This window comes from Convolutriloba macropyga, chromosome 3, assembly GCF_964194025.1.
Source record: "Convolutriloba macropyga chromosome 3, txConMacr16.3, whole genome shotgun sequence".
Taxonomy (NCBI): domain Eukaryota; kingdom Metazoa; phylum Xenacoelomorpha; order Acoela; family Convolutidae; genus Convolutriloba; species Convolutriloba macropyga.
The window spans coordinates 31366606-31392840 of record NC_134470.1 but is presented as its reverse complement, the minus strand read 5'-3'; the positions used below and the strand labels follow the sequence as shown (position 1 = coordinate 31392840).

The 26235-nt window shown below is 34.2% G+C and overlaps 1 protein-coding gene across 1 annotated transcript; it reads right to left on the bottom strand.

Annotated features, from left to right (window-relative positions):
- Positions 1 to 1710: 1710 nt before the first annotated feature.
- On the bottom strand, positions 1711 to 23111 carry LOC142336605 (putative UDP-glucuronosyltransferase ugt-47). Its single transcript, XM_075385515.1, has 3 exons — positions 22900 to 23111; positions 22252 to 22476; positions 1711 to 2276 (listed from the first exon to the last, which is right to left on the bottom strand). The coding sequence occupies exons 1-3, from the start codon at positions 22985 to 22987 to the stop codon at positions 1711 to 1713; spliced, it is 879 nt and encodes a 292-aa protein (XP_075241630.1). The 5' UTR covers positions 22988 to 23111.
- Positions 23112 to 26235: the final 3124 nt, after the last annotated feature.

Here is a 26235-nt window from a genome sequence, read left to right as displayed (position 1 = left end):
AGACCAATGATGGACCCATGAAAAGACTTTTTTTGCAATTATTGTGTCGAGCGTAAGTCCAGCCCAATTTTTGAGTCGATCCAATGTCTTTTGTAAAATTTTGGCTCCAGCTAAAGTCTTTTGCGAAAAATATGAGTCGAGCTAAAGTCCAGAAAGTGTTAAAGTCCAGTTAAAATCTTTTCATCGCCGCTGATGGTATGGTCTTTTCATAGTATTTTCTGGTCGAGAATTGTCTTTTCATCTGCACCTAGATCTGGGCTAATTTGCGCAACAAGTCGTAACCACTCAGCTAAATGGGCCTACCAGCTAACTTAAGTAAAAAAAGCGTTCATACTACTAAAAGAATTACTAGTTTTAAGCTCTATAGGCATGACATAATTCTGCACAGACTTAATTTTGGGGTATGGGTAAATTTCAGACTATACAGGATAGATTTAGCCTAGGCGAACTATATGAACTCAACATAATCATAGTGAAGAAAAATTGCACATAAAGAAACTTGAAATTTTCTGCAATATTTTAGAACTGAATTAGGTTTTTCCGTTTTTCTCTTGAAATGTGCTCTTCAGCGCCGAAATTCTCCAAGTCCGGGAAGAACTAGCAAAGCGTAGTCCATATCGTAGAGAAATAAAAGGGAGAGTCCCAAAGCCTGGGTAGTGTTAAATAACTGAAAATTGCAGAAAAGGGCAGGATGCATCGTCTTCCAAGAATTTCTTCCAAAATCTTGCAAGATCTTACAACATAAAAATTTTTCTTACAAGAATCTTACAAGATAAACTTTTTTTCTGACAAGAATCTTACAAGATAAACTTTTTCTTTCAAGAATCTTACAAAATTAACTTTTTCTTTTAAGAATCTTACAAGATTATTTTTTTCAAGAGAAAAACTTCAGTTTCAAGAGTTTTAGGATATTTTTCTGATTAAAAAGAAAAAAGTTAAAGATAACAGCAGAAAACAATATCCAATGCCTTTAATACTAAAAACGTACCTTACACTGGTAGCTTTCTAAATTTTCAGATGATTCGAACTAAGATTTATATGATTTGGATAAATTTCCAAAAAGGTACACCGTGAGAAAAAAATGCGAGCAAATGGAAATAGTTAAAGATTTTTCCTTTCTGGTCAATTTTTATTTTTAAAGGGCAAAATCAAGGACCCTCAGAAAAGGACTATCAGAAAAATGCTTTACAATCATAAAAAATGTTTTATAAAATCATGCCATACAATCATTCTCCAGCCAAAATCTATGTTACGGTTTAACTTTTCTAATATATGACTGTACACATATTGTGGTGTCGACAAAAGGAAGCAGACAAAAAAAAACTTCGGAAAATTGTTATTAGGAAAGACATTCGGATTTGGGAAACAGAAAATGGAAGACAACCATTTTTCTGCAATACACGGCCAGATTCCTACAAGATAACCAACCCGGCTTGCCAGGGTTAGTCTTTACGTGGTTTATTTAATCGCAAGAATCTTGCAAAGATAAAATTTTTCTTGCAAGATCTTACAAGATAAACTTTTCGCCTCGACCAGGGAAGATGAGCTTCATTTATTTGTATAAATAGACAAAACAAAAATTTGTTATAACAAAATAAACGCTTGTCATCAAACGATCATCATTTTTGATTAACAGATAGTTTGATTACAAACCTGTAAAAAATGATAATGTTTTTCAGCATTTCTCAGCAATGAAATCCGAGAAAAGTTTTAATCTGTCTTGCTTATGAGTTTCTTTTTCTTAGCGTAGATAATGCTGCTTATTATTCCGAATAAACAGTAGAGAATTCCCAAAATTAACAAAATCAACGCCATTGCTACCAGTGAGGATATGAAAACAGCCTGGCCGATAGGGTATCCCATAACATCACTAGAATCCACCGATCTATTCACAATTAATCTCCCTTCTATGACGTCTTCAATAACCTGAACACCTGTGACGAAACCACCGTAGTTAATTTGTGCACGATTTATATCTTCAATACGTCCCACCATTTGAGAGTAATTGGGTTCACTCAACAATTCGTCTAAAACAGGCTCCATGGCTTCATATGTGAACGTTTTCAGTAATTTGCCCAATTTTTTCGAAACTAGTTGGTTGGATAACAAAGGTTGGTCTCCAAAACCAGGGTCAGTTAAAACAGGTTTGGCAGCGTGTACTGTGTCTTGGATGGAGTTTGCACCGCAATGAGTGACGAATAGCTTGATATTAGGATGTTGTAGGATGCTTCCCTGTGGGAGATAGCGCCCAACTATGAGCTGGTCTGAGATGAAGGCTGAAAATACATTAAATGCAGAGGTAGACAGGTCTGAAAATTTCAATAGTTTTGTGATAATCTGATGGCACGCACGGTCACAGTTATGTTAAAACCCTAGTGGTGAATGAGTGTAAAAATTGCAAGAATCATGCAAGCTGATTCAAAACTTAGGCAAAATTAAATCAAGATTGTATTGTTTTAGAATTTACCATTGAAGCAATCCATTATTTTTTAAACAACTAAAAAAACTGAAATCCATGGATACAATTTCAGTCCTGATACAAAATCACGCACGTTTTTAATTTCTGGATAAGTTTTTAAATTATTTTTGGTAACTAACACTAACTGAAAACCAAATGAACTGACATTCGAGCATTAGTCTTAGCTGTTGAACTCTTTGCTTTCTTTTGCCAGCTAGGTCAGGTGCGCTCCTTATGGAGCTCAGTAATGCACAATCTTTATTTGTCAAAGATGCTAACAACGCTCATGCAAAAATCAAGAAAATTTCTGCTGCAAATAAACGCATCCTCTCAGTGTGGCCCACTTTCTCAAGCATATGAATCGAAACGCTTGCAAGATTGTTGCAAGCTTTTCAATTCATCTACATACAAGATTGCTTCCAAGGTGATGGCGAACTTTTCAATTGGTCGATCACGACATAACTCCTTGATGACTGTGGTGGAAAATGCTTTAGATAGATGACTGTTGTAATAACTTCCACAACATCAGTTGAACAAACGCAAAGGAACCAATAGTGTGCTTGAAAGAAACAAAGGATTACCAACCGCATTATTTTTACTAGCACGTTGGAAAATGTCATGAATAGTTGATTGCTCTAACCATTTCAAGTATTACTAATTTACAATGGTTTTCGCATCTATATAGCAAATTATCTTGATAAATTCAAGCAATTGTGTTTACAGTTAAGTTAAAAAGATATTCCATGAACTGAGAGAACACATAAAAGCTATATTTTTTGGAATCGTTGAGTATTGTTGTACTCAATTGCGATGAGTGGATCCAATTGAGCCGCGAATGCTTTATTTTGAATTGGAGTAGGCAATTGCGCCGCGAGTGGCAAGCCAATTCCTACTATCTGAATTCTTACTTTCTAGATTAGTCAATCGCGGTGCGATTGGCACTTTCTACTTTGCTGAGCCTAAATTGAAAAGCGAATGGCTAGATTTAAATTGAACTGAGTTGCAGCGTTGCAAATGAGAGAATGAAATTAAAATGTTTACAATATAAGAAATAAGGTTTGCTCAACTCGATCACGAACAAAGAAGTAACTTTTAGATTTGTTGATAGTATGAACAAATGAATTTCCTGCATAGACAGTATGAACAGACATATCATTATTAAAAATGGGAGGAAGTAAAGTTAACTGAAATAAGAGTAGCACTTGCCCTTCAAATGGAACTAAAAAATGAAATTGAACTAAATACGGACATGGATATGTGAAGGGTATCCATTGCCGTATGACATTTCCCCCTCTTTGAGAGAAAAATAATATTACTAATTAAAATCAGAAAATTATTAATTATTCACCGGTTACTAAATACTAAAATATTAAATAATAAGTAAAATATATGAGTTTATAAAGTTTGATGATATTTATTGTGTATCAGAATTTTCTTCATTTTCTGCTTGGATAACGGTCATCTCCCTAGGCAAATTTTTGGGGTCCTGTCCAATCCGATGATTTTCTTGTAGAAGTTTCTCCAATGTCTTGTCGCTTATTTTCAGAATAACCTTCAGTGTTCCTGACTTTTTCTACAATAGTATGAGATGACTTCTTTTTCAGCGTTCGCTTACTTTTTCTTACGGAAGAGGTGTCCGAGTCAGAGGTATCGCTAATTGTGAGTTGTCTTTTACTCGACTTTCTCAGAATAGGCGTTGGTGGTTTTGATGAAACCATTTGCGTCGCAGATGGGCCGGGTGCATCAGAGTTGGTCGATTGTGGTGCGTATGGTGAAATTTGACTGAAATGTAGAATTTGCGTTAGATCGGGCCGATTAATAAAAGCTTTGTCATGTTTTGGGTTCCTTTTCGGGATTCTCATTTTCAGGGATCTGGCTACATTACTTGCAGAGGAAATACACGAGACTACACTAACATCGTCAGACTGCTTTCTGTTTCGCTTTATTTTCTTATCCCCTGTATTTTTTCTTATCAGATCCCGCTTATGTTTGTATATTTTCTGTTCAATGGTCTTCTCGTTTATCTTTTCGGCCGTCTTTTGATATATTGTGATAAGTCAGTATCCCGTTCCGCACGCGTACCGAATTTTGCAATGTCAGAATTTCTGACTCGTACCTCCTGTCTGTTAGGTTCCTTAATTACACTGGTTGTAGGGCTCACTTTGCAAACTGTGCTCCCGGGTGCCAATACCTCGTATAACCCATCCAGGTTTTTCTTTTGTCTTTGATTCTCGTGGAGTTTTAGAGCCAGCTTTACTTGGATGCTACGTTCGGAGCAGGGAATTGATCTGGAAATTCCCTCTGATTTAATCAGTCGTTGTTCCCCGTCATTTCGTTTGTCTTGTTCAGCTCTTGCTCTAGCACTCGCGGCACAAATGAAGCGTTCGATTTCTGTGTCCGAACAAAGGGCCGTATCTGTCCATTGTTCTTCTGACAGGTATGACCGACCCGGAACTGTATCTTCGTCTAACTAATATTTAGTTATTGCATTATAAATAAGATTTTTACTATTAGATTTAGTAGTGATATTTGATATAGGTGTGTTACATTTCCTACCAAAGTGTGCCTCAAATGGTGTAGTGTTTATTGTTTTTTGTTTAGATATTCTTAATCGTTGTATTATTGCTTTAAGTGAATTTATTAAGTCAAATTTTTTGTTTAATTGAGATTTCATGCAAGATAATTGACGTTTAAATATTTGAATAAAACGTTCTACTTACCCAATTGCTCTGTGATCATTTGCTGGTGCATAGATAGGTGTAATATTATTTTCTGTACAGAATGTTTCAAACTTTTTTCCTGTAAAACATCTAGCTTGATCTAATCTAATAGTTCTAGGTACTCCGTGTTGATATATATATTTATTTAAAAATTTTAGTATATTTGGGCCTGAGGCGTTATTTACTATTTCTGCTGTGGGATATTTTGAATATCTATCTATACTTGTAATGAAAAATTGTTCTATGCCGTTTTCGTTTAAAATTGGACCGCCAAAGTCTATTTGTATTTCGTCGTTTGGTTCACTACATTTTGGAAGAGGTGCCCATTTGCGGTACGAAATCATTGATTTAAGGTTCTTGCCAATTTACGTGCAGGTTTTGCACTCACTGGCTTTTGCCAGTATATCTCTATGTATGTAGGGCCACCAAATGTTCTGTGCAAGGGATAGCATGGCAAAACTTCCGGGATGTGTTGCATGGATGTCCTCCAATACCGCGTCTTTAATTGCCTTTGGAATGGCTATCCGCTCATCCAAAAACACACAGCCATGTCTGAAACTCAAGTCCCGCCAATATGAAAAGAGATAGGGACTTATCTCTTGCAATCTGTCGGGATCATTTCTAATGACACAATCCCGGACCTCCTTGAGGATTGCATCTTTGCCTGTTAGGATGGCCAGGAACTTCTTGCTGAAGACCTTGTTGAGAGTCTCAGTGAACAGTATATCGTCTGTCTCCTCAATCATGCTACCAGTGGGTGTTTCTGTGTTTGAGGTAGTGTTGGTAAATGGCGTAGATGGGGTGGTATCCGAAAATGTCACCCTTGATTTGGTTGGTGTAGATTTGGATCGGGTTGTTTTGGCTTTGGACATTGTACTAATAGAGTTGACTGAATTATCCAAGATGGAAAATTTTTTTTTTTTATTTATTGTGAAGTTATTTGTAGGTTGAATTTGGGCAAAAAGCGAGTGATTCTTGTGCGAGTGGTATTTATACTTTGGAATTTTTGTTTTGGCGCTAAGTTTAGCATTATTAGGTGGATTATTTGACTTAATACCATTATTGGGTTTATTAGGGATAATTGTTCAGAGTTTTCACATTCTTTACTGTCTGTCATTTGCACTTCTTTTGCAGCGAATTTGTTAATGGAATGTGAATTATTAACTTTGCAGTTAATTGGTGCAAATTGGAATGTTGTAACTTTAAGTGGCATTTGCGATGCAATTGGATGTGTAAAATACGGATTAGATTTGGAAGTAGTAAGTGTCAATTGCGTCGCGAATGGTGTTTTCGGTAGTGAAGGGAGTGATTGCGATGCAAATGTTTTATTTCGTATATGTGAATTAAATGTTTGTAATGTAGGCAGTTGCGGCGCGAATGGCCGTTTTAACTTGTGTGAGGGCCAATTTGACTTTAGTATGCTATTGAATTTTTTAGTTGCATTTTGTTTATTGATAATCAGGTATTTCATAGAACTACGGATTTTTGAGATTGTGCCACAACAAAGTGCTCGTCATATGTAGATATCTTTTTAGCTCTCGCATATGGATTTCTTGAGATATAGTCAACGAGACCCATTTTTGCACCTGGCATTTGTTCTATTGTGAAGTTGTACGGAAGTAGTCTATATATCCATCGTGATAATCGCCTGTTATACGAGTTGTTTGATCTGTGCTCTTTAAGTGTGGACAGGAGAGCTCTATGATCTGTTACTACGGTAAAATTTTTTCCGTACAAATAGTATTTAAAGTAGTCAATTGACCAAACTATTCCCAATAACTCCAATTCATTAACACTATAGCGTTCCTCTGTTGAGTTGAGAAATCGTGACGCGAATGCTATTGGTTTCCAACTGTCTGGTGTATTTTGCTCCAATGCGGCCCCCAGTCCGGAGCGAGAGGCATCACATTTGACTCTGACGTCAAGTTTTGGGTTATAATGACTATTTTCTGTGCTATTGGCAATTTTTTCTTTAATCAGATTGAAAAGTTTTGTGTGTTGATCTGTCCAAATAAACTTTACTGATTTTTTGAGAAGTAGTTGAAGTGGGTGGCATAATTGTGCAAGATGTGGTATGAATTTACCAATATAGTGTACTGACCCTAAAAATGATCTAAGGCGTTTTAGTGTCGTTGGTGGTGGTATTGTTAATATTGCTGCAGTTTTACTTTCTAGGAATGAAAATCTAGTTTGTGTAAACTTATAGCCTAACCATTCAATTTCAGTTTTTGCGAAATGGCATTTCTGAAGGTTAATTCTTAGATTATCATCATCTAACTTTTTTAATCATTTGAAAACATATGCCAAATGGTCTGCTTCAGTGCCGGTACTGACGATTATGATAGCGTCCAAGAAACAATACGTGTTTTGTAGACCTATAAGAGTGTAGTCCATAGCTTTTTGTAATTCGGCCGGCATATCTGTAAGACCATCGAAACCAGTTTTGAATCTATATGTACCAGTAGATTCTCCGCAGATGATGTTAAAATTACAGTGTTTTGCAGTGTTGTGGTGTAATTTTAATTGGCTATAGGCATACTTTAAGTCTAATATGGTGAAGTACGCTTGTTGACCGTTTTGTGTGTTGGTAAGGTGCTGTGATATTATGTCAATGAGCAAGTCAATATTCGGCATTTGATATTTATTTTTATGTATTGCTTTATTTAGTACTTTGGAATCTAATGATAATTTTATAGATTGGTCTTTTTTTACTGTGATTACGATCGAAGGTATGAAATGTTCGTCAGAGCAACTAGATAGTTTTTCAAGGTGGCCTTTATTCTGTAATCTTTCTATTTCCGCCGACACTTTAGGTTGTAGATTTATAGGAACACGTCGACCTTTTTGATGCTTTGCTGTAAACTTTTGATGAAACTTTGATTTCGCTACATTTGTCTTTGACAAACCAATTCTTGATACTAAATGAGGAAATTGCGTTGCGATTGTCTCTTTAATTTTACATGTAGAACTATTAATGTTAATAACACATTTACCATATTCTGGTTGTTGTTGTACCACTGCAAGTCCAAGAGTTGTGAACAAGTCTCTCCCAATTATGTTTTTGTGTCCGTCTTCTACCACAGTCAACATTGCTGCTCTATGTTTCCAGTTATTGTATGCAACTGTGGTCTCCAGATGCCCAAGAACTTTTTTGGTTCGTTTGAAAATGTTTTGAGATTCCTTCTTTCTTTCATATCTATACATTTCGCAGATTTTGTTGTTCGAATGATTTGGTTTGCAAACGTTTTTGTTTTGACTCTAACTGCACTTCCAGAATCGATCATTGCATGTGCCTTAAGGTCCCCAAATTTTACCTCAACATGTATCGGTGCGAGCTGATGTGCTGAGTCAGACGAAATTGCCGCCACGTAATTATCGGAATCACTGTCGTAGTTAGAGTCATACACCTGTTCGTACAATTGCTGGTAGCTGGTTATATAATTGACGGATTCTTCATCCTCACTCTTTTCAGGAGACTGGTCAATTTGATTGACATTCGTTTGTTGGGCTTTCTGTGTTTGTCCCTGTGACTTTTTTGGTTTTCGACATTTTCTTGCAAAATGGCCAATTATTCCACAATTATTGCATTCCTTTCCATTCGCGGGTCAAATCTGCTTATGTTTATTACTCCAACGAAGGCCGCAGTTGGTACAGAAATTTGTATATTGAGAGTTCTGGGGCACAGTTGCGTATCGTGTGATATCTCGCTTAGTTTGTGGAGCATTCGCGTTGCGATTACGTAAGTAGTTATTGTTAATTGCATTTACAGAGTTTGTACCCGACAACAAATTCTGGTTGATCTTCGTTGATTCTGCGGTCCCCTCTCCATTTGAATAGCTATCTCTAGTGCTTGGGATGGTCCGACTGTTTCTTTTAACAGTTCTTTCTGGGTCTCGTGATCAATCATATTTAGTATGAATGCATCACGAATCAAGGTAGTTTCTTCACTACCAAGACTACAATTTTCAGCTTGTTCTATAAGACGGCCATAGAAGCTTTCCACAGATTCACCTTTTTGCTGCTTACATGAATAGAAGACAAAACGATCGTAAGTTATGTTTCAAACTTTCGTGAAGGAATCCTCCATTGCCTGCCATAGTTCTTTGAACGGTTGTTTTTCTATTTGAAAATGGGGGTGTTTACTTTTGAAAATTTGTCGTCCCTCCGCTCCAATACTCAAGTACAATAGGGATATCACTTTTTGCTCACATATTCCCCATGGTTTATCCCCACACAAGATCCCAATTTCCTCAGTCTTTTTACAACGATTTTGCCAGTTTACCTTCAGTTGTTGATTACGAACTTTTCGATCCCTTTCCGTCGCTTGTGTATGGTTTTCCACTGGTTCCTCATAGGTTGGTTCAGGCGGGTAGGTTACTGCTGCTGGTGGATCGTTTAGTAGATTGTCAAGTTTGTCCCTGTGACTTTTTTGGTTTTCGACATTTTCTTGCAATCTGCAGTCTTGCAATCTGCAGTCTCCACTGTTGGTGCCATTTGTCCCATGTCAGAGGAGGTGTTGCTGTCGGTTTTTCCCAGAATGCCTCTATGTGAAGAGGTGTCTTCTTAGATTCCGCTGCTGACTGCGCCATGTTGTACTCAATTGCGATGAATGGATCCAGTTGAGCCGCAAATGCTTTATTTTGAATTGCAGTAGGCAATTGCGCAGCGAGTGGCAAGCCAATTCCTACTATCTGAATTCTTACTTTCTAGATTAGTCAATCGCGGTGCGGTTGGCACTTTCTAATTTGCTGAGCTTAAATTGAAAAGCGAATGGCTAGATTTAAATTGAACTGAGTTGCAGCGTTGCAAATGACAAAATGAAATTAAAATGTTTACAATTTAAGAAATAAGGTTTGTTCAACTCAATCACGAACAAAGAAGTAACTTTTAGATTTGTTGATAGTATGAACAAATGAATTTCCTCTATAGACAGTATAAACAGACATATCATTACTAAAAATGGGAGGAAGTAAAGTTAACTGAAATAAGAGTAGCACTTGCCCTTCAAATGGAACTAAATAAGGAAATTGAACTAAATACGGACATGGATATGTGAAGGGTAGCCATTGCCGTATGACAAGTATGACTGCACAACTTCCTACATATGACTGCACAAGTGATTGCACACTAGTTTTGTCGGTTCCTAATAAACGTTTTCTGGAGCAGTAGATAATGGAAACGGCTAAAGTCTGACACCAAAGGTTTTTGTTGTATAAAGCTAATAAATATAGCCAATAGTTGAATACTTCAGAAAAACATAGCTGGCAGATTGCCAATAAATTGCCGCAATAGCTTCGTAGATCTGCAGTCTCAAAAAAAAGTAAATAAGACAGACCAAAAAATTTTTCTTTTTATTGAAGGCTGATATGTTAAATTTTGATTAAAAATCTGTATTTTGCTGCCTCTATTAGCTGCTCTCAATTTACTTTCATTTAAAGTGACACACACCCATTTGACCTCATCTCTTTGATTTAAAGTAAATAAAAGTCAATTTCAAAGTGAGGAAGTCATTCTTGAGAGTGAGATAAGTCAAATGTGACCAAAAACTTACACGCAAATGGACAAAAAACTCGCTCCAATATGAGCGAAAAATGACGTCATAAACGCACTTCAGTTGAAATTGCATGAATGACTGAACCAAAAAGCGGACTTGAAGTGGTTGTTACGTCATATGATCGTACCAAAAATCAGGATGACGAAATAAAAAAAACATTATAGGATAAGTCCTGGCGTACAATTCAAAAAATTTTCACTGACTAAACAAAACAACTAGACCTAGAACGGACTTTGACTGAATTGGGAAAACCATATTTGAAAAAACTAGATAAAAAAAAACAAAAAAGTAGGAAATCAATGTCAAAATGCCGCATGTGAACAATAAACCTCTAGCCAGAAATGAAAATTTTGTTCAAACAAAAAACTAGGCCGAGAATGAACTATGAATGGATTAGGAAAACATTTTAGAAAAAAAATCTGATCCAAAAAAAACAGTAAAAATTAAAGTGAAATTGCCGTATGTGAGCAAAAAAAAAACAATAGCGAGAAAGCAAATTTTTGTGCAGACACCATTTTCTGACTCTACTTTAAAACTAGAGCGAAAAAAATTCAAGCTTGTTTCGTTCCGGTTTTGGCGTGACCAAAATCACTACAATTTGACTTCAAAGCTCATTAAAATGTGTGAAGAGATCTTAAAAATACAGCGCCCCAATACAATTCAAATTCTTTGAATTCTATAAACCAAGAGATAGACCTATAATAGCCCCAGCTATCGCTGTGCTGCTATTAATAGCAAAATTATGTAGAAGTCAAAATAAGTCAACTTTTTTATCACCTTTCCAGTTACAAGCAATTCTGCACCAGTATCATCACAGACTGAGCGAAAAATTGCTCCACTATGCGCGAAAAATGACGTCATAAACGCACTTCAGTTGAAATTGCCTGAACGAATGAACCAAAAACTAGACATGAAGTGGTTGTTACGTCATATGATTGTACCAAAAATTAGGATGACGAAATAAAAAAAACATTATAGGACAAGTCCTGGCGTACAATTCAAAGAATTTTCACTGACTAAACAAAACAATTATACCTAGAACGGACTATGACTGAATTGGGAAAACCATATTTAAAAAAACTAGATAAAAACCAAAAAAATTAGGAAATCAATGTCAAAACGTCGCATGTGAACAAAAAACCTCTTGCCAGAAATGAAAATTTTTGGTTCAAACAAAAAACTAGGCCGAGAATGAACTATGAATGGATAGGAAAACATTTTAGAAAAAAAAACTGATGCAAAAAATAAAAAAAACCAGTAAAAGTTAAAATGAAATTGCCGTATGTGAACAAAAAAAACAATAGCGAGAAAGCAAATTCTTGTGTAGACACCATTTTCTGACTCTACTTTAAAACTAGAGCAAAAAAATTTCACGCTTTTTTCGTTCCCGTTTTGGCGTGACCAAAATCACTACAGTTTGACTTCAAAGCTCATTAAAATGTGTGAAGAGACCTTTAAAAAACAGCGCCCCAATACAATTCAAATTCTTTGAAATCTAAAAAACCAAGAGAAAGGCCTATAATAGCCCCAGCTATCGCTGTGTTGCTATTAATAGCAAAACTAAGTAGAAGACATAATAAGTCAACTTTTTTATCACCTTTCCAGTTACAAGCAATTCTGTATTAGTACCACCACAGACTGACTCTCAATAGGAAAATAGGACAACAGTGATTCCACATCTAAAAGAAAATTTTTTAACTACTAAAATCTGACTTCAATCTAAGAAAGAAAATAACAGAGTCTGTTAATTCTCCCTAGCCGGATTTCTTAAAACAGAATCAAAAAAGTTTTTTCCACATGTAATATCTTTGTTTTACTATTTGCGTAGATAAATTCCAAAAACGGATGAAAATTATCAAAGTAAATAGTTAAATTTTGGTGTTAACCTCTAAAAACATTACAGCTTCCAACAATACCTGGTCAAGCTAGAAACATCAGTAGTTCTGAAGAGAGGAAAAATTTTATAATAAACTTATTCGTAATTTTGCGAAGCTCAACAAACGGCTGGAAACTGTTCCATAAATGTGTTTTTGTCCCCTTAATATGGCAGAGAACCCCAATTCGGAAACATTTACCGGATAATAAAAAACAATTTTCAGTTCGATGGATAGAGTTTTGAAGTAGTGCTTATTTTGGAAAATGGAATCAGTTCGAACTAAAATAAATATCAATCTGAATCTGACAGACTATAAATAATGGAAGCTACTTGAGAATCATATGTCGATACCGCTTCTATATTAGTGTAATCCAGTTTTACAGAGATTTATTTAATGCAGGAATAATAGTTTTTGATTTAATGTATAAGGAAAATTGATTGGATTCAAGTTAATACACTTTAAAACCACTTTTAAACTTTCTGTAAACCGTTTTTCTGAAACCAGTTTTTTTCGGTACCACTCGGAATCGATTTGTGAGCAGCCAATACATAAACTGAGGCCTGTGAAAAATAAAAAAAAAGTTAATTTTTGCAAAATTGGTGCGTTACTGCCTTTTGAATTTTTTTGAGCACTCACTGAAAGTTTCTTCGGTGTTTGATGTAGTGTAGGTCAACAAATGTTAGCTCAAATTGCTTCATATAAGGATCATTGTAAAGCTCTTGTAATAAACTTTAACATTTCGTTTGATAATTTTACTAAAAATTAACAATCATGTACTGCAGACAGTTATTTAAAAAGTTAAGGTAAGTTAAGGTAATTTTACCTTTACACAGTTCAGGTAATTTTTTAACTTAACTCAAGTTAAGGTAAAGTTAAGGTAAATTTTACCTTAATTTTACCTTAACAGAGGTTTACCTTAACTGCGTTAAAGTAAATTTACCTGAACTCTTTTTAGTGTGTTCTCAGCAATGAAATTCGAGAAAAGTTTTAATCTGTTTTGCTTAAGAGTTTCTTTTTCTTAAAGTAGATAATGCTGCTTGTTAAACCGAATAAACAGTAGAGAATTCCCAAAATTAACAAAATCAACGCCATTGCTACCAGTGAGGATATCAAAACAGCCTGGCCGAGAGGGTATCCCATAACATCACTAGAATCCACCTATCTGTTCACAACTAATCTCCCTTCCATGACGTCTTCAATAAATTGAACACCTGTGACGAAACCACCGTAGTTATTTTGTTCACGCTTTATGGCTTCAAGACGTCCCACCATTTGGGAGTAATTGGTTTCACTCAACAATTCGTCCAAAACAGTCTCCATGGCTTCATATGTCAAAGTTTTCAGTAATTTGCCCAATTTTTTCGAAAATAATTGGTTTGATAACGAAAGCTGATCTCAAAATCCAGGGTAAGTTAAAACAGGTTTGGCAGCATGTACTGGGTCTTGGATGGAGTTTGCACCGCAATGAATGACGAATAGATTGATATTAGGATGTTGTAGGACGTTTCCCTGTGGGAGATAGTGCCCAACTATGAGCTGGTCTGAGATGAAGGCTGAAAATACATTAAATGCAGAGGTAGACAGGTCTGAAAATTTCAATAGTTTTGTGACAATCTGATGGCACGCACGGTCGGAGTTATGTTAAAACCCTAGTGGTGAATGAGTGTAAAAATTGCAAGAATCATGCAAGCTGATTCAAAACTTAGGCAAAATTAAATCAAGATTGTATTGTTTTAGAATTTACCATTGGAGCGATCCATTATTTTTTAAACAACTAAAAAAACTTAAATCCATGGATAGAATTTCAGTCCTGATACAAAATCACGTACGTTTTTAATTTCTGGATAAGTTTTTAAATTATTTTTGTTAACTAACACTAACTGAAAACCAAATGAACTGACATTCGAGCATTAGTCTTAGCTGTTGAACTCTTTGCTTTCTCTTGCCAGCTAGGCCAGGTGCGCTCCTTATGGAGCTCAGTAATGAACAATATTTATTTGTCAAATATGCTAACAACGCTCATGCAAAAATCAAGAAAATTTCTGCTGCAAATAAACGAATCCTCTCTCTGTGGCCCACTTTCTCAAGCATATGAATCAAAACGCTTGCAAGATTGTTGCAAGCTTATCAATTCATCTACATACAAGATTGCTTCCAAGATGATGGCGAACTTTTCAATTGGTCGATCACGAGGGACATAACTCCTTGATGACTGTGGTGGAAAATGCTTTAGATAGATGACTGTTGTAATAACTTCCACAACATCAATTGAACAAACGCAAAGAGAGCCAAGAATGTGCTTGAAAGAAAAAAAGGATAAGCAACCGCATTATTTTTACTAGCACGTAGGAAAACGTCATGAATAGTTGATAGTCATACCATTTCAACTATTACTAATTTACGATTTGTTTTTGCCTCTATATAGCAAATTATCTAGAAGAATTCAAGCAATTGTGTTTTCAGTTAAGTTAAAAAGATATTCCACGAACTGAGAGAACACATAAAAGCTATTTTTTTGGAATCGTTGAGTATGACTGCACAACTTTCTACATATGACTGCACAAGTGATTGCACACTAGTTTTGTCGGTTCTTAATAAACGTTTTCTGGAGTAGTAGATAAAGGAAACGGCTACAGTCTGACACCAAAGGTTTTTGTTGTATAAAGCTAATAAATATAACCAATAGTTGAATACTCCAGAAAAACATAGTTGGCAGATTGCCAGAAAATTGCCGCTATAGCTTCGTAGATCTGCAGTCTCAAAAAAACAGTAAATAAGACATAACAAAAAATTTTTCTTTTTATTGAATGCTGATATGTTATATTTTGATTAAAAATCTGTATTTTGCTGCCTCTATTAGCTGCTCTCAATTAACTGTATTTAAAGTGACACACACCCATTTGACCTCATATCTTTGATTTAAAGTAAATAAAAGTCAATTTCAAAGTGAGGAAGTCATTCTTGAGAGTGAGATAAGTCAAGTGTGACCAAAAATTTATACGCAAATGGACAAAAACTCGCTGCAGTATGAGCGAAAAATGACGTCAAAACGCACTTCAAATGAAATTGCATGAACGAATGAACCAAAAAGCAGACTTGAAGTGGTTGTTACGTCATATGATCGTACCAAAAATCAGGATGACGAAATAAATAAAAATTATAAGACAAGTCCTGGCGTACAATTCAAAGAATTTTCACTGACTAAACAAAACAACTAGACCTAGAAAGGACTATGACTGAATTGGGAAAACCATATTTAAAAAAAACTAGATAAAAAACAAAAAAAGTAGGAAATCAATGTCAAAATGCCGCATGTGAACAAAAAACCTCTAGCCAGAAATGAAAATTTGGTTCAAACAAAAAACTAGGCCGAGAATGAACTATGAATGGATTAGGAAAACGTTTTAGAAAAAAAATCTGATCCAAAAAATAAAAAAAAACAGTAAAAGGTAAAGTGAAATTGCCGTATGTGAACAAAGAAAACAATAGCGAGAAAGCAAATTTTTGTGCAGACACCATTTTTTGACTCTACCTTAAAACTAGAGCGAAAAAATTTCACGCTTGTTTTGTTCCGGTTTTGGCGTGACCAAAATCACTACAATTTGACTTCAAAGCTCATTGAAATGTGTGAAGAGATCTTAAAAAAACAGCGCCCCAATACAATTCAAATTCTTTGATTTCTAAAAACCAAGAGAAAGACCTATAATAGCCCCAGCTATCGCTGTGCTGCTATTAATAGCAAAATTAAGTAGAAGTCATAATAAGTCAACTTTTTTATCACTTTTTCAGTTACAAGCAATTCTGTATCAGTATCACCACAGACTGGGCGAAAACTTGCTCCACTATGAGCGAAAAATGACGTCATAAAGGCACTTCAGTTGAAATTGAATGAACGAATGAACCAAAAAGCAGACTTGAAGTGGTTTTTACGTTATATGATTGTACCAAAAATCAGGATGACGAAATAAAAAACATTTGAGGACAGATCCTGGCGTACAATTCAAAGAATTTTCACTGACTAAACAAAACAACTAGACCTAGAACGGACTCTGACTGAATTGGGAAAACCATATTAAAAAAACTAAATAAAAAACAAAAAAAAGTAGGAAATCAATATCAAAATGGCGCATGTGCCAAAAAACCTCTAGCCAGAAATGAAACTTTGGTTCAAACAAAAAACTAGGGCAAGAACGAACTATGAATGGATTAGGAAAACATTTCAGAAAAAAAAATCTGATCCAAAAATTAAAAAAAAACAGTAAAAGTTGAAGTGAAATTTTCGTATGTGAACAAAAAAACAGTAGCGAGACAGCAAATTTTTGTGCAGACACCATTTTCTGACTCTACTTTAAAACTAGAGCAAACAAATTTCACACTTGTTTCGTTCCGGTTTTGGCGTGACCAAAATCACTACAAATTGACTTCATAGCTCAATAAAATGTGTGAAGAGATCTTAAAAAAACAGCGCCCCCAATACAATTCAAATATTTTGAATTCTAAAAAACCAAGAGAAAGACCTATAATAGCCCCAGCTATCGCTGTGCTGCTTTTAATCCTAAAATTAAGTAGAAGTCATAATAAGTCAACTTTTTTATCACCTTTCCAGTTACAAGCAATTCTGTATCAGTATCACCACAGACTGAGCGAAAACTTGCTCCATTATGAGCGAAAAATGACGTCTTAAACGCACTTCAGTTGAAATTGCATGAACGAATGAACCAAAAAGCAGACTTGAAGTGGTTTTTACGTTATATGATTGTACCAAAAATCAGGATGACGAAATAAAAAAAAATTATAGGACAAGTTCTGGCGTACAATTCAAAGAATTTTAACTGACTAAACAAAACAACTAGACCTAGAACGGACTCTGACTGAATTGGGAAAAACATATTAAAAAAACTAGATAAAAAACAAAAAAACTAGGAAATCAATGTCAAAATGCCGCATGTGAACAAAAAACCTCTAGCCAGAAATGAAAATTTGGTTCAAACAAAAAACTAGGCCGAGAATGAACTATAAATGGATTAGGAAAACATTTTAGAAAAAAAAACTGATCCAAAAATTAAAAAAAACAGTAAAAGTAAAAGTGAAATTGCCGTATGAGAACAAAAAAAAACAATAGCGAGAAAGCAAATTTTTGTGCAGACACCATTTTCTGACTCTACTTTAAAACTAGAGCAAAAAAAATTCACGCTTGTTTCGTTCCGGTTTTGGCGTGACCAAAATCACTACAGTTTGACTTCAAAGCTCATTAAAATGTGTGAAGAGATCTTAAAAAAAACAGCGCCCCAATGCAACTCAAATTCTTTGAATTCTAAAAAACCAAGAGAAAGACCTATAATAGCCCCAGCTATCGCTGTGCTGCTTTTAATAGCAAAATTAAGTAGATGTCATAAAAAGTCAACTTTTTTATCACCTTGCCAGTTACAAGCAATTCTATATCAGTATCACCACAGACTGACTCTCAATTGCAAAATAGGACAACAATGATTCCACATCAACAAGAAAGTTTTTGAACTACTAAAATCTAACTTCAATCTAAGAAAGAAGAAAGCAGAGTCTGTTGTTTCTGCCTAGCCGGATTTCTTAAAACAGAAACAAGAAAGTTTTTTCCACATATTGAAATATCATTGTTTTATTATTTGCGTAGATAAATTCCAAATACGGATGAAAAGTATCAAAGAAAATAGTTAATTCTTCTTTTCAATGTTAAATTCTTCAAAAGAGAAAAATCGAGTTTGATTAATTTCATTATGATGACAGATAATACCACAGACATCGTTCGGGAAAAAAATGTCTGTAAAAAGCGGAGAAATTTTTTTATATTCTACTGTTGAAAACCTTGAATAGTTGTGACCATTTTTCTTATTTGAGCAACAACCATATTTGATTTCTAGCAAAATTGAAAAACGACTACACTCAAATGTGTTTGTCACTTGCATTCAACTTTTTAGTTAAACCAAATATGGTTGTTAAGGTCCATACTTTTTGCTATTAAAACAAATTTCATATGTGAAGTCCACAATAAAGTTGTCTAAATCTACAAATATTCAGTTGTATTAAAAATTTATTCTCGGTGAGATAATCCTGTCTGAGCTGAAGAGCTAGGGAGCTAAAATCAAAAGATCAAGATAGAAATATCGTTTGATGTAGATAAGATAATAGCCAGATGAAGAAAAAATGTTAATGTAACAGAGATTGAAAATAAAGGTAAAAGCAGTTGAAAAGATAATGAAACGATCTGAAATGAAAGATTAATTGCTTAGAATATATAAGGACTATAAAAATTATTACTTCTAATAGTGTCTAATTCTTCAGAGAAAAACGACGAGTTAATCTTCCTCGTTGACGTCATCAGCGTCCCCGTACGCGTTTCTGTCAAATATTACGTCATCTTGCGTCGGATTCAAAAACTGCCCGAATGAACCGTCTTTTTTAATATAATTGGTTACCTGTTTTCAAGCTGCTTTTTTATGTTACTTTACTCTCTTCTTTGACTCTGATAAAACTTGAAAAAAAGAGATATTTTTCCCCACAAAAAAAACTGAAAGTTCATTGACAGAATCTATGCGATGGGAGATGGTCAGTTTAGTCCCTTTCAAGTTTTACAAATACTTTTTTGCAATTTTTGCAAAACTCCAGCCGAATAAGATGTATATGCTCGCTTTTTTCGCTGGTTAGTATCAAATTTGTAGATTACAATTACGTATTTTATGGATAAAATACGTCCTGCAATTATTTCATTCAATTAGAATGAAATTATTTCATTCAATTCACTTGTCCTGCAATTCACTTGTCCTGCAATTATTTCATTCAATTGTCCTGCAATTATTTCATTCAATTAGAATAGAGAACAATTTTCGATCAATTGTCTGGTTGCCACTCACAAACTTGATTCAATGTTTCTTATTACAACCAAGAAATTTATGAACTTCATTTACCTAATTTTATTGGTATAAATAAACTAACTGCATGATTTACATAAACTACCTGCATGATTTATTTATACATCATTTCAGGAATTTACGTGTTTTTTTTTATAAAAACACAAACCGAAAGGGAAACAATTGATGAAAATCCGCGAAATGAATCCTTTCTAAGATCCGTTCCACTTCTATAGATGTTAAAGGCACTTTTTCAAACTCGCAAACTTTGCGTAATTTTGCCATAATTAAATTTTGGCAAAGTTGGACCTATAAATATGCTCAAAATGGATTAGAGTTAGAGAAGCGGACAACACAGCTCTGAGTAGTAATATTGTAGCATTTACCTTAAAAAAAGACTAAAAACTCTGAAGTTTTTAGTGCTTTGTATTGTTTAAGACCATTAAAGACAGAATAAACCAATTTTGTTCACATAAAACTCATTGTCATGCTGTAATTATCAAAAAAAAAGATTTTGAATTGATTTTCCAGTGATCATTTCTTGAAAAAGTTTTCAGATTTTTTAGAATTTTGCAAATTTTAAATTATCAATAGGTTGAGACAACATTATGTGTTGGTTGTCCATCTACGTAGTCCATTTATATTCTTTCAATCAGGTTTTAAATTTCTATTTCTGTTTTCGTGATCGACTATATTTTTACAGTGCTGAGCAGAATTGAGGTTATCTTTATCCTATAGAACTTAATGAGATTCTCCACAAACATTTTTTCGCCCATTTTTCCTTCATCATCATTGCTCATGGGTTCACTTGTCTTGCATCAGGTTTCCTCTTGTTGTTTTATATGCATTTTCAGTTCCTTCTGGTAACAATACTGAAAAATTAAGAAAATGAGGCTGCCGATAACAAACTATTCTTGAATCTAAATGACATGAAACGGAGCTTCCACTTGTTTTAAAGAGATATGGCAGAAAAAACATAGAAAAATATGGCAGAAAAAAATGTACAAGTTTTCTAGTGTTATAGACTCCTTTTAAATAGAGGAAATTGCATTTTAAATTAGGAATTTGATCATATGAAAGGGGCAACTATTTTGCGAGAATTCAAACAGAAGAACTACCAAAAGCTTTTATGTATTGATAGTCCATCTATGTTATCCATTCATATTCCTTCAATCAAAGTGAGGTTATCAAGTTCTATTTGCTTGTTAACAAGATCAAATGATTCTTTTCCAGTGCTGAGCAGAATTGAGGTTTTTTTTATGCTATAGGACATAAAATGAGTTTATTCAAAAACAACTCTTCACTGATTTTTCCTTCATCATCATTGCTCATGGGCTAACTTGTCTTGTAACAGGTTTCCTCCTAAAGTTTTATATGCATTTTCAGTTCTTTTTTGTAATGATTTTGAAAATTAAGAAAAAGAGACTGCCGTTAACAAACTGTTTTTGCACCCAGATGACATCTAACAGAGTTTCAACCTGTTTTAAGAGGATATGGCTGAAAAAACGTCAGAATCTGAGTTCGACTCCTTAAATAGATAATTTCTTATCAGATACTTTTTTTGAAAAACCTTAATATTTTTTACAGTAAGTAGCAAATTCTGACAAATTAATTAATTTATTTTGAATATAGAGTCTGGAAATCGTCATTTTTAAATGTAAGAAGATAGTCGGAATAATCGGTTTTAGTTAAACAAAAGCCTTCACGTTTTGTTTTGTCTTAGCGATCGTCTATATGATGGGTTTTTAAACGCAAGAAATCTTTGTTAAGTTTACTTTCGTCGATTTGGTATGTTTGGTTTCAAATGTGAGCAATCTTTTGTATTTTTTGTTTTGGTTTTTTAGATTAGGTTTGTTCGGTTTTAAACGTAAGAAATCTCCAGTATCTGTAATTTAAAACGTAAGAAATCTGTGGCATATTTGTTTTCTTAGAATTGGCGTATTCGTTTTTAAATTTAGGAAAATGTCGGTATTTATGGTTTAAACTTTACAAAAATTGTCGATGTGCTTGGCTTGGAAACGTAAGAAATCTTCGCTTAAAGCGAATTATGGCAACTGCAAGTAAAAACAATTCTAACTAAAACTAAATTTAAAGCAATTCAGTTTATATGCAATTAAAAACAAATGTAAATCTACTATTTTTCAAAAAGAAAGCTACATAGAAATTTCAGAATTGTGTTTTAGAATTCTTTTATACAGGTAAAGTTTGCACTATAAGTTGGATTTCATTTGAAAACTGTTTAATTTGATTGAAATCAGCCATTTTTCTGTTTGCTTATATCCATTTCCCCCAAAAAAAGTCCGAACATACCAACGATTATCTTACGTTTAAAAACAAACATACCAAAGGTACTGACGGTCTTTTAACGCTCGTAACCTATGATACTGAATCTAAGAAGCCAAACATACCGAAAGTTTTCTTGTATTTAAAGCCGAACTTACCCAATCTAAGACACAGAACATACTGATGTTTATCTTACATTTAAAACCAAACCTACCAAATCTAAGAAACTGAACATGCCGATGTTTATCTAACACTCAAAACCAAACATAGCAAATGACAAGGAATATACCGAATATACCGATGTTTATCTTACATTTAAAACCCAACAAACCCAATCTAAGACATCAAACATACCGATGGTTATCTCACGTGGCAAACCGAACAATCCCAACATTTCTTACGTTGTTTTCGTTCGACCTTCTTGACTAGGGCCCTTAAGTGTGCACACCGATAAATGATTTAAGTTCTAACTCACTAGTTTGAGTAATTTTCAGAGCGTTAAGCATCGGAGTTGTAACTGCCCATATGAAGTAGAACTTTCGTTGAGAGATCAAGTGAGTGAACATTGTTTGAGACTCTTCTGCAGTTAATTCAATCACTGTTCCTAGACTGATGAACACAACTGGCCTATCTGCCTTTTCCAGCCAATCAGAGAGCTCCGTTTGGAGAGGAGGGTACGTGATGTCATCAGGGAGAAAACCTGTTAGATCACACCAACTTGAAACTTGAATGATTCAAAATTTATGCAAGTTTAGTTAGTTCTTAGCTCATTAATTAGTTTAAGTAATTAATTTAACGTGATATATTCAAAGTGAACTCAGGAACTTAGGTCAGGTTATGGTCAACATTTTGCTTAAAAGCACTGGAGTTCATAATTTTTTATTGTTCTTATCACATTTATTGGTTTCTCATATAATAGCTGAGTGAAATTTTGAGAGAATTAAAGTATCAATTTCATTTTAAGTTATTTGTAAAAATTATCTTATTAACTGAATGTTGGTTCAACGCTGAAAGAAGCCCCATTCTAGACCTCGAGCTATTAAGAGACTTAAAGTGTTTGGCAAGTAGTCATTATTGGCTATGAATAAACAGTGTAAATGTTGAAAAATTTGAAGTGTAGTACCCGTTGACTGCATAATATGCAATGCTGAATCATAACACTCAGTTTTGAGTCCAGGTTGAAAGCTTTGGATAGAGCCAATGTCCAGCATTTCGCGTGGGTGCTTTTAGCTGAAGGATCGTCGTTTTGTAAGCCGCAGCTGGAAAAGGTAATAAAAGACTGAGTATCAGTCCTTCGAACTAAGAACAACTCGCTGAAAGAGAGAGACTCCTTACTCTGCACTGTTTCAGAGATACTGAGTCGCATTTTAAATACAGTGGAGGTTTTCTACTGACTGTTTGTCATTTTGACCTCTTGTCGTTGTTTATCTATGCCTACCCGCGGTTGCAGAAGTTAATGGTCGTTATTAGGCGTGAGGGTAAAAAATATAACTATTTTGTTGTCCTGGGGAAAAATGAAAAAAAAAATAAAACAGGTGCATTAAACTAAAACTAGAAGAGGAGTATAGTTGATCATAAACCTGCTATGTCTGTTTATTCGAGACAAAATAGAGAACTTGATTGTCGGTTGATATACTCAACAAAAAGGTCTAGAGAGTTTTTGCAAGTGTTCGTTGGACATTGCTTTCTCATTTTACAAGATGTACAATTCATTCAGTTTTGTTTTTTGTGAGCGCTTTTGTATTCTGTTAGCGATCGGATTTTAAGTTTTCTTATACTAACCCAGTTCGATTCGTCATGTATGTTGCACGTTATACAATCGAGGTTTCCTTAAGCAGAATCTCACTGCTATTTTCGTGTCTTTTGCATGTTTGAGTTTAGCGTTTGCGATTGGTTAAGCCGACTATGAGGCTGAAATTGAGTGCTTTAGAGATCCAATTAAAATTGTTTTGAAAAATAGGTTAATGCTTGTTGAACCAGTAAATGATAATAACAAATGCAACGTATTAAACTTCACACTTAGTTTAATTGAAAATCCAAGTACTTGATAATTAAAGATTTTGCAACCAAAAATCTACAAATTATGGTAATAAAATATAACGCTTTTTGTAATTTGCAACATTGTGAACGAACCCCCGTAAGGCAGCAAAAAACATGGTCAAACAACTCCTAATGATAAAGATCTTCTTCACTGCCAATTTTTATATCAGCATAATAATTAATAGCAGCTTTCGGTTTTAAAAGGCAATGAAAGCATTAGCAAATTGCAGTCTTTTTTATGGAATGTTGTTAATTGTACAAAAGAAATCTACAGTTCCTGGCATCAAAAAATTGGATCCAACTTTAATTCAACATTTACAGTGTTGACTTCTGACTAAACTAATAGCACAGAGATTCAAAAATCTTTTTGGAAACGGAGAGCTTAAGTTAACGATATTAGTGCCTGCACAACTATATTTTCAGTTCATTCTTAAAAATTGTTGAACTAAGCAATCAGAAGTGTTTTCCATTTCTAAAACTGCTGTTTGTTATAATAAACCATATAAATTTTCCCTATATTTGCGAAAAATGTGTCGTTTTTGCACAATTTTGTGTTCCGTTTTTCAGTGAAAACAGTTTGATTTCGAATAGAATGTTATATAAATTTTTATCAAATTAACAAAAAATGGTCATTGTTAAATCCGCTGTTTAATTTGCTATACAATATATTATGAAAAAGGGCTCTATAAGGCTAAATGTTTTTGACAAGACTTTGCAACGAAGCTCGAAAGAGTTCGTTTATTAGTTACTATTGAAGTTTTGTGCAGTTGAAATTAGTTTTGCAATACAGGCAATAAAGCTGTCACTCAAAATTACAGACTAGTGCCCCACTAAATGGAACTTGAACCAAACTTTTACAATCCTCACAAAATGGCTGGTCACCATAATCCAAATTTTGTAATTTGGGGAAGACGAGAGTTTATTACTCTGGAGTTTGGTGACTAAATTTGTCACCTAATTCTACAATTAGAAATATTTGTGTAGGTTATTGTTTTAAAATTATCTATTTTGCATTGATTTTGCAAAAGATGTACTATGCCATCTTCAAAGCTAGTTGTAATTGCGGCTCAAATACGAATGAATTGAAAACAAATTTCGTATGCAGAGATTGGTCATTGAAAAATTATAATTGAATTCTTCCAAAAGTTGGAAACCGAAACGATTGAGTTTTTCGCATTCAGGTAATTATCAACTAATTCTGAACAATTTCACAGACTTCAGTTTGGATTTTTGTCCTGTTGTTCCAAGGAAAGAGCTGATGTTTTCATTGACAACTCAAACGCCTTCCAGGAAGAGGACATGATCAGCGAACTGAAAAATGTTTCAGTTCCAAATAACTCTTCGAAAAACTTAACTTTATAAAATTTTGTTGAGAATTGAAATCAGACAGATAGGGTGTAATATAAATTTTTACTGATCACTTTCATTCGAGTGAAATTTTTTACAAACTAATAATCACTTTTCATACATAATGATTATTCACAATTTAGTAAAACAATCATTCATTTTTCACCAAATGAACACCAGCACTCATTAGCTTATACAGATTTTTTTGCCAGCTTTACAGGTTGGTATTTTTGAGTTGGTTCTGACAACTTTTAAATTTTCTATGAAAGTTGTTTCTAAATATTACAAAAGAGCTTTTTTATAATTTGTGTTGTGTAACTTCTGATATAAATTTACATTGAATATATATTTTAGTTTATGAAGACATTTGATGATGTTATTTGCCTGAGATTGTTCTCTTAAGTAATTTTAACTTATAAAATCAAAGTATAAATTACAAATTTTTTTCATAATTTGGTTTGTATAACTAGGCACTATTTAGTTTGAAGATTCCAGCACTTTTGGCTCACTTTTACTGTTTTTAAAGCCTCTCTTAAACCTAAATTTAGGTTCCTTATTAGGTTGCCTTATTAGGTTCTTTGTGGATTCTAAAGTACCTAACGTGTGGAAATCGAATACCGCAAACTATGGAATATCGTACTTTTGAAGTGCTGAATCTGAGGGACAAATTTTGTCACCATGTTCCAATAAACGGCCTTAATGTCCATTCTGCCGAATTTGGTAACAAAAATTGAAACAATTTCCAAACAATTTTCTTGTGACCATATTTCACAGTTTAAGGCATTTTTGCAGTTTTTAAGATACATTTTTTTTTAAAAATGATGGGTGAAATGGACTGAATGATCTGTCCAAAATTAACGGGGGTGCTTTTCTGTTCATGTAAGAACTGATGAATCGTCCAACATTTTATCACTCCGCGCCACAAATTTTGCAATTGATGAATATACTGTTCCGTTGCAATGAAACTGAAGTTCTAATCGCAAAAAACTAGAACAAAATAATTGCTATTTTTTAGATAATGCGTTTTAAAAATTGTTTAAAGCCCTTCTTTTTCAACATCAAATGCCATATG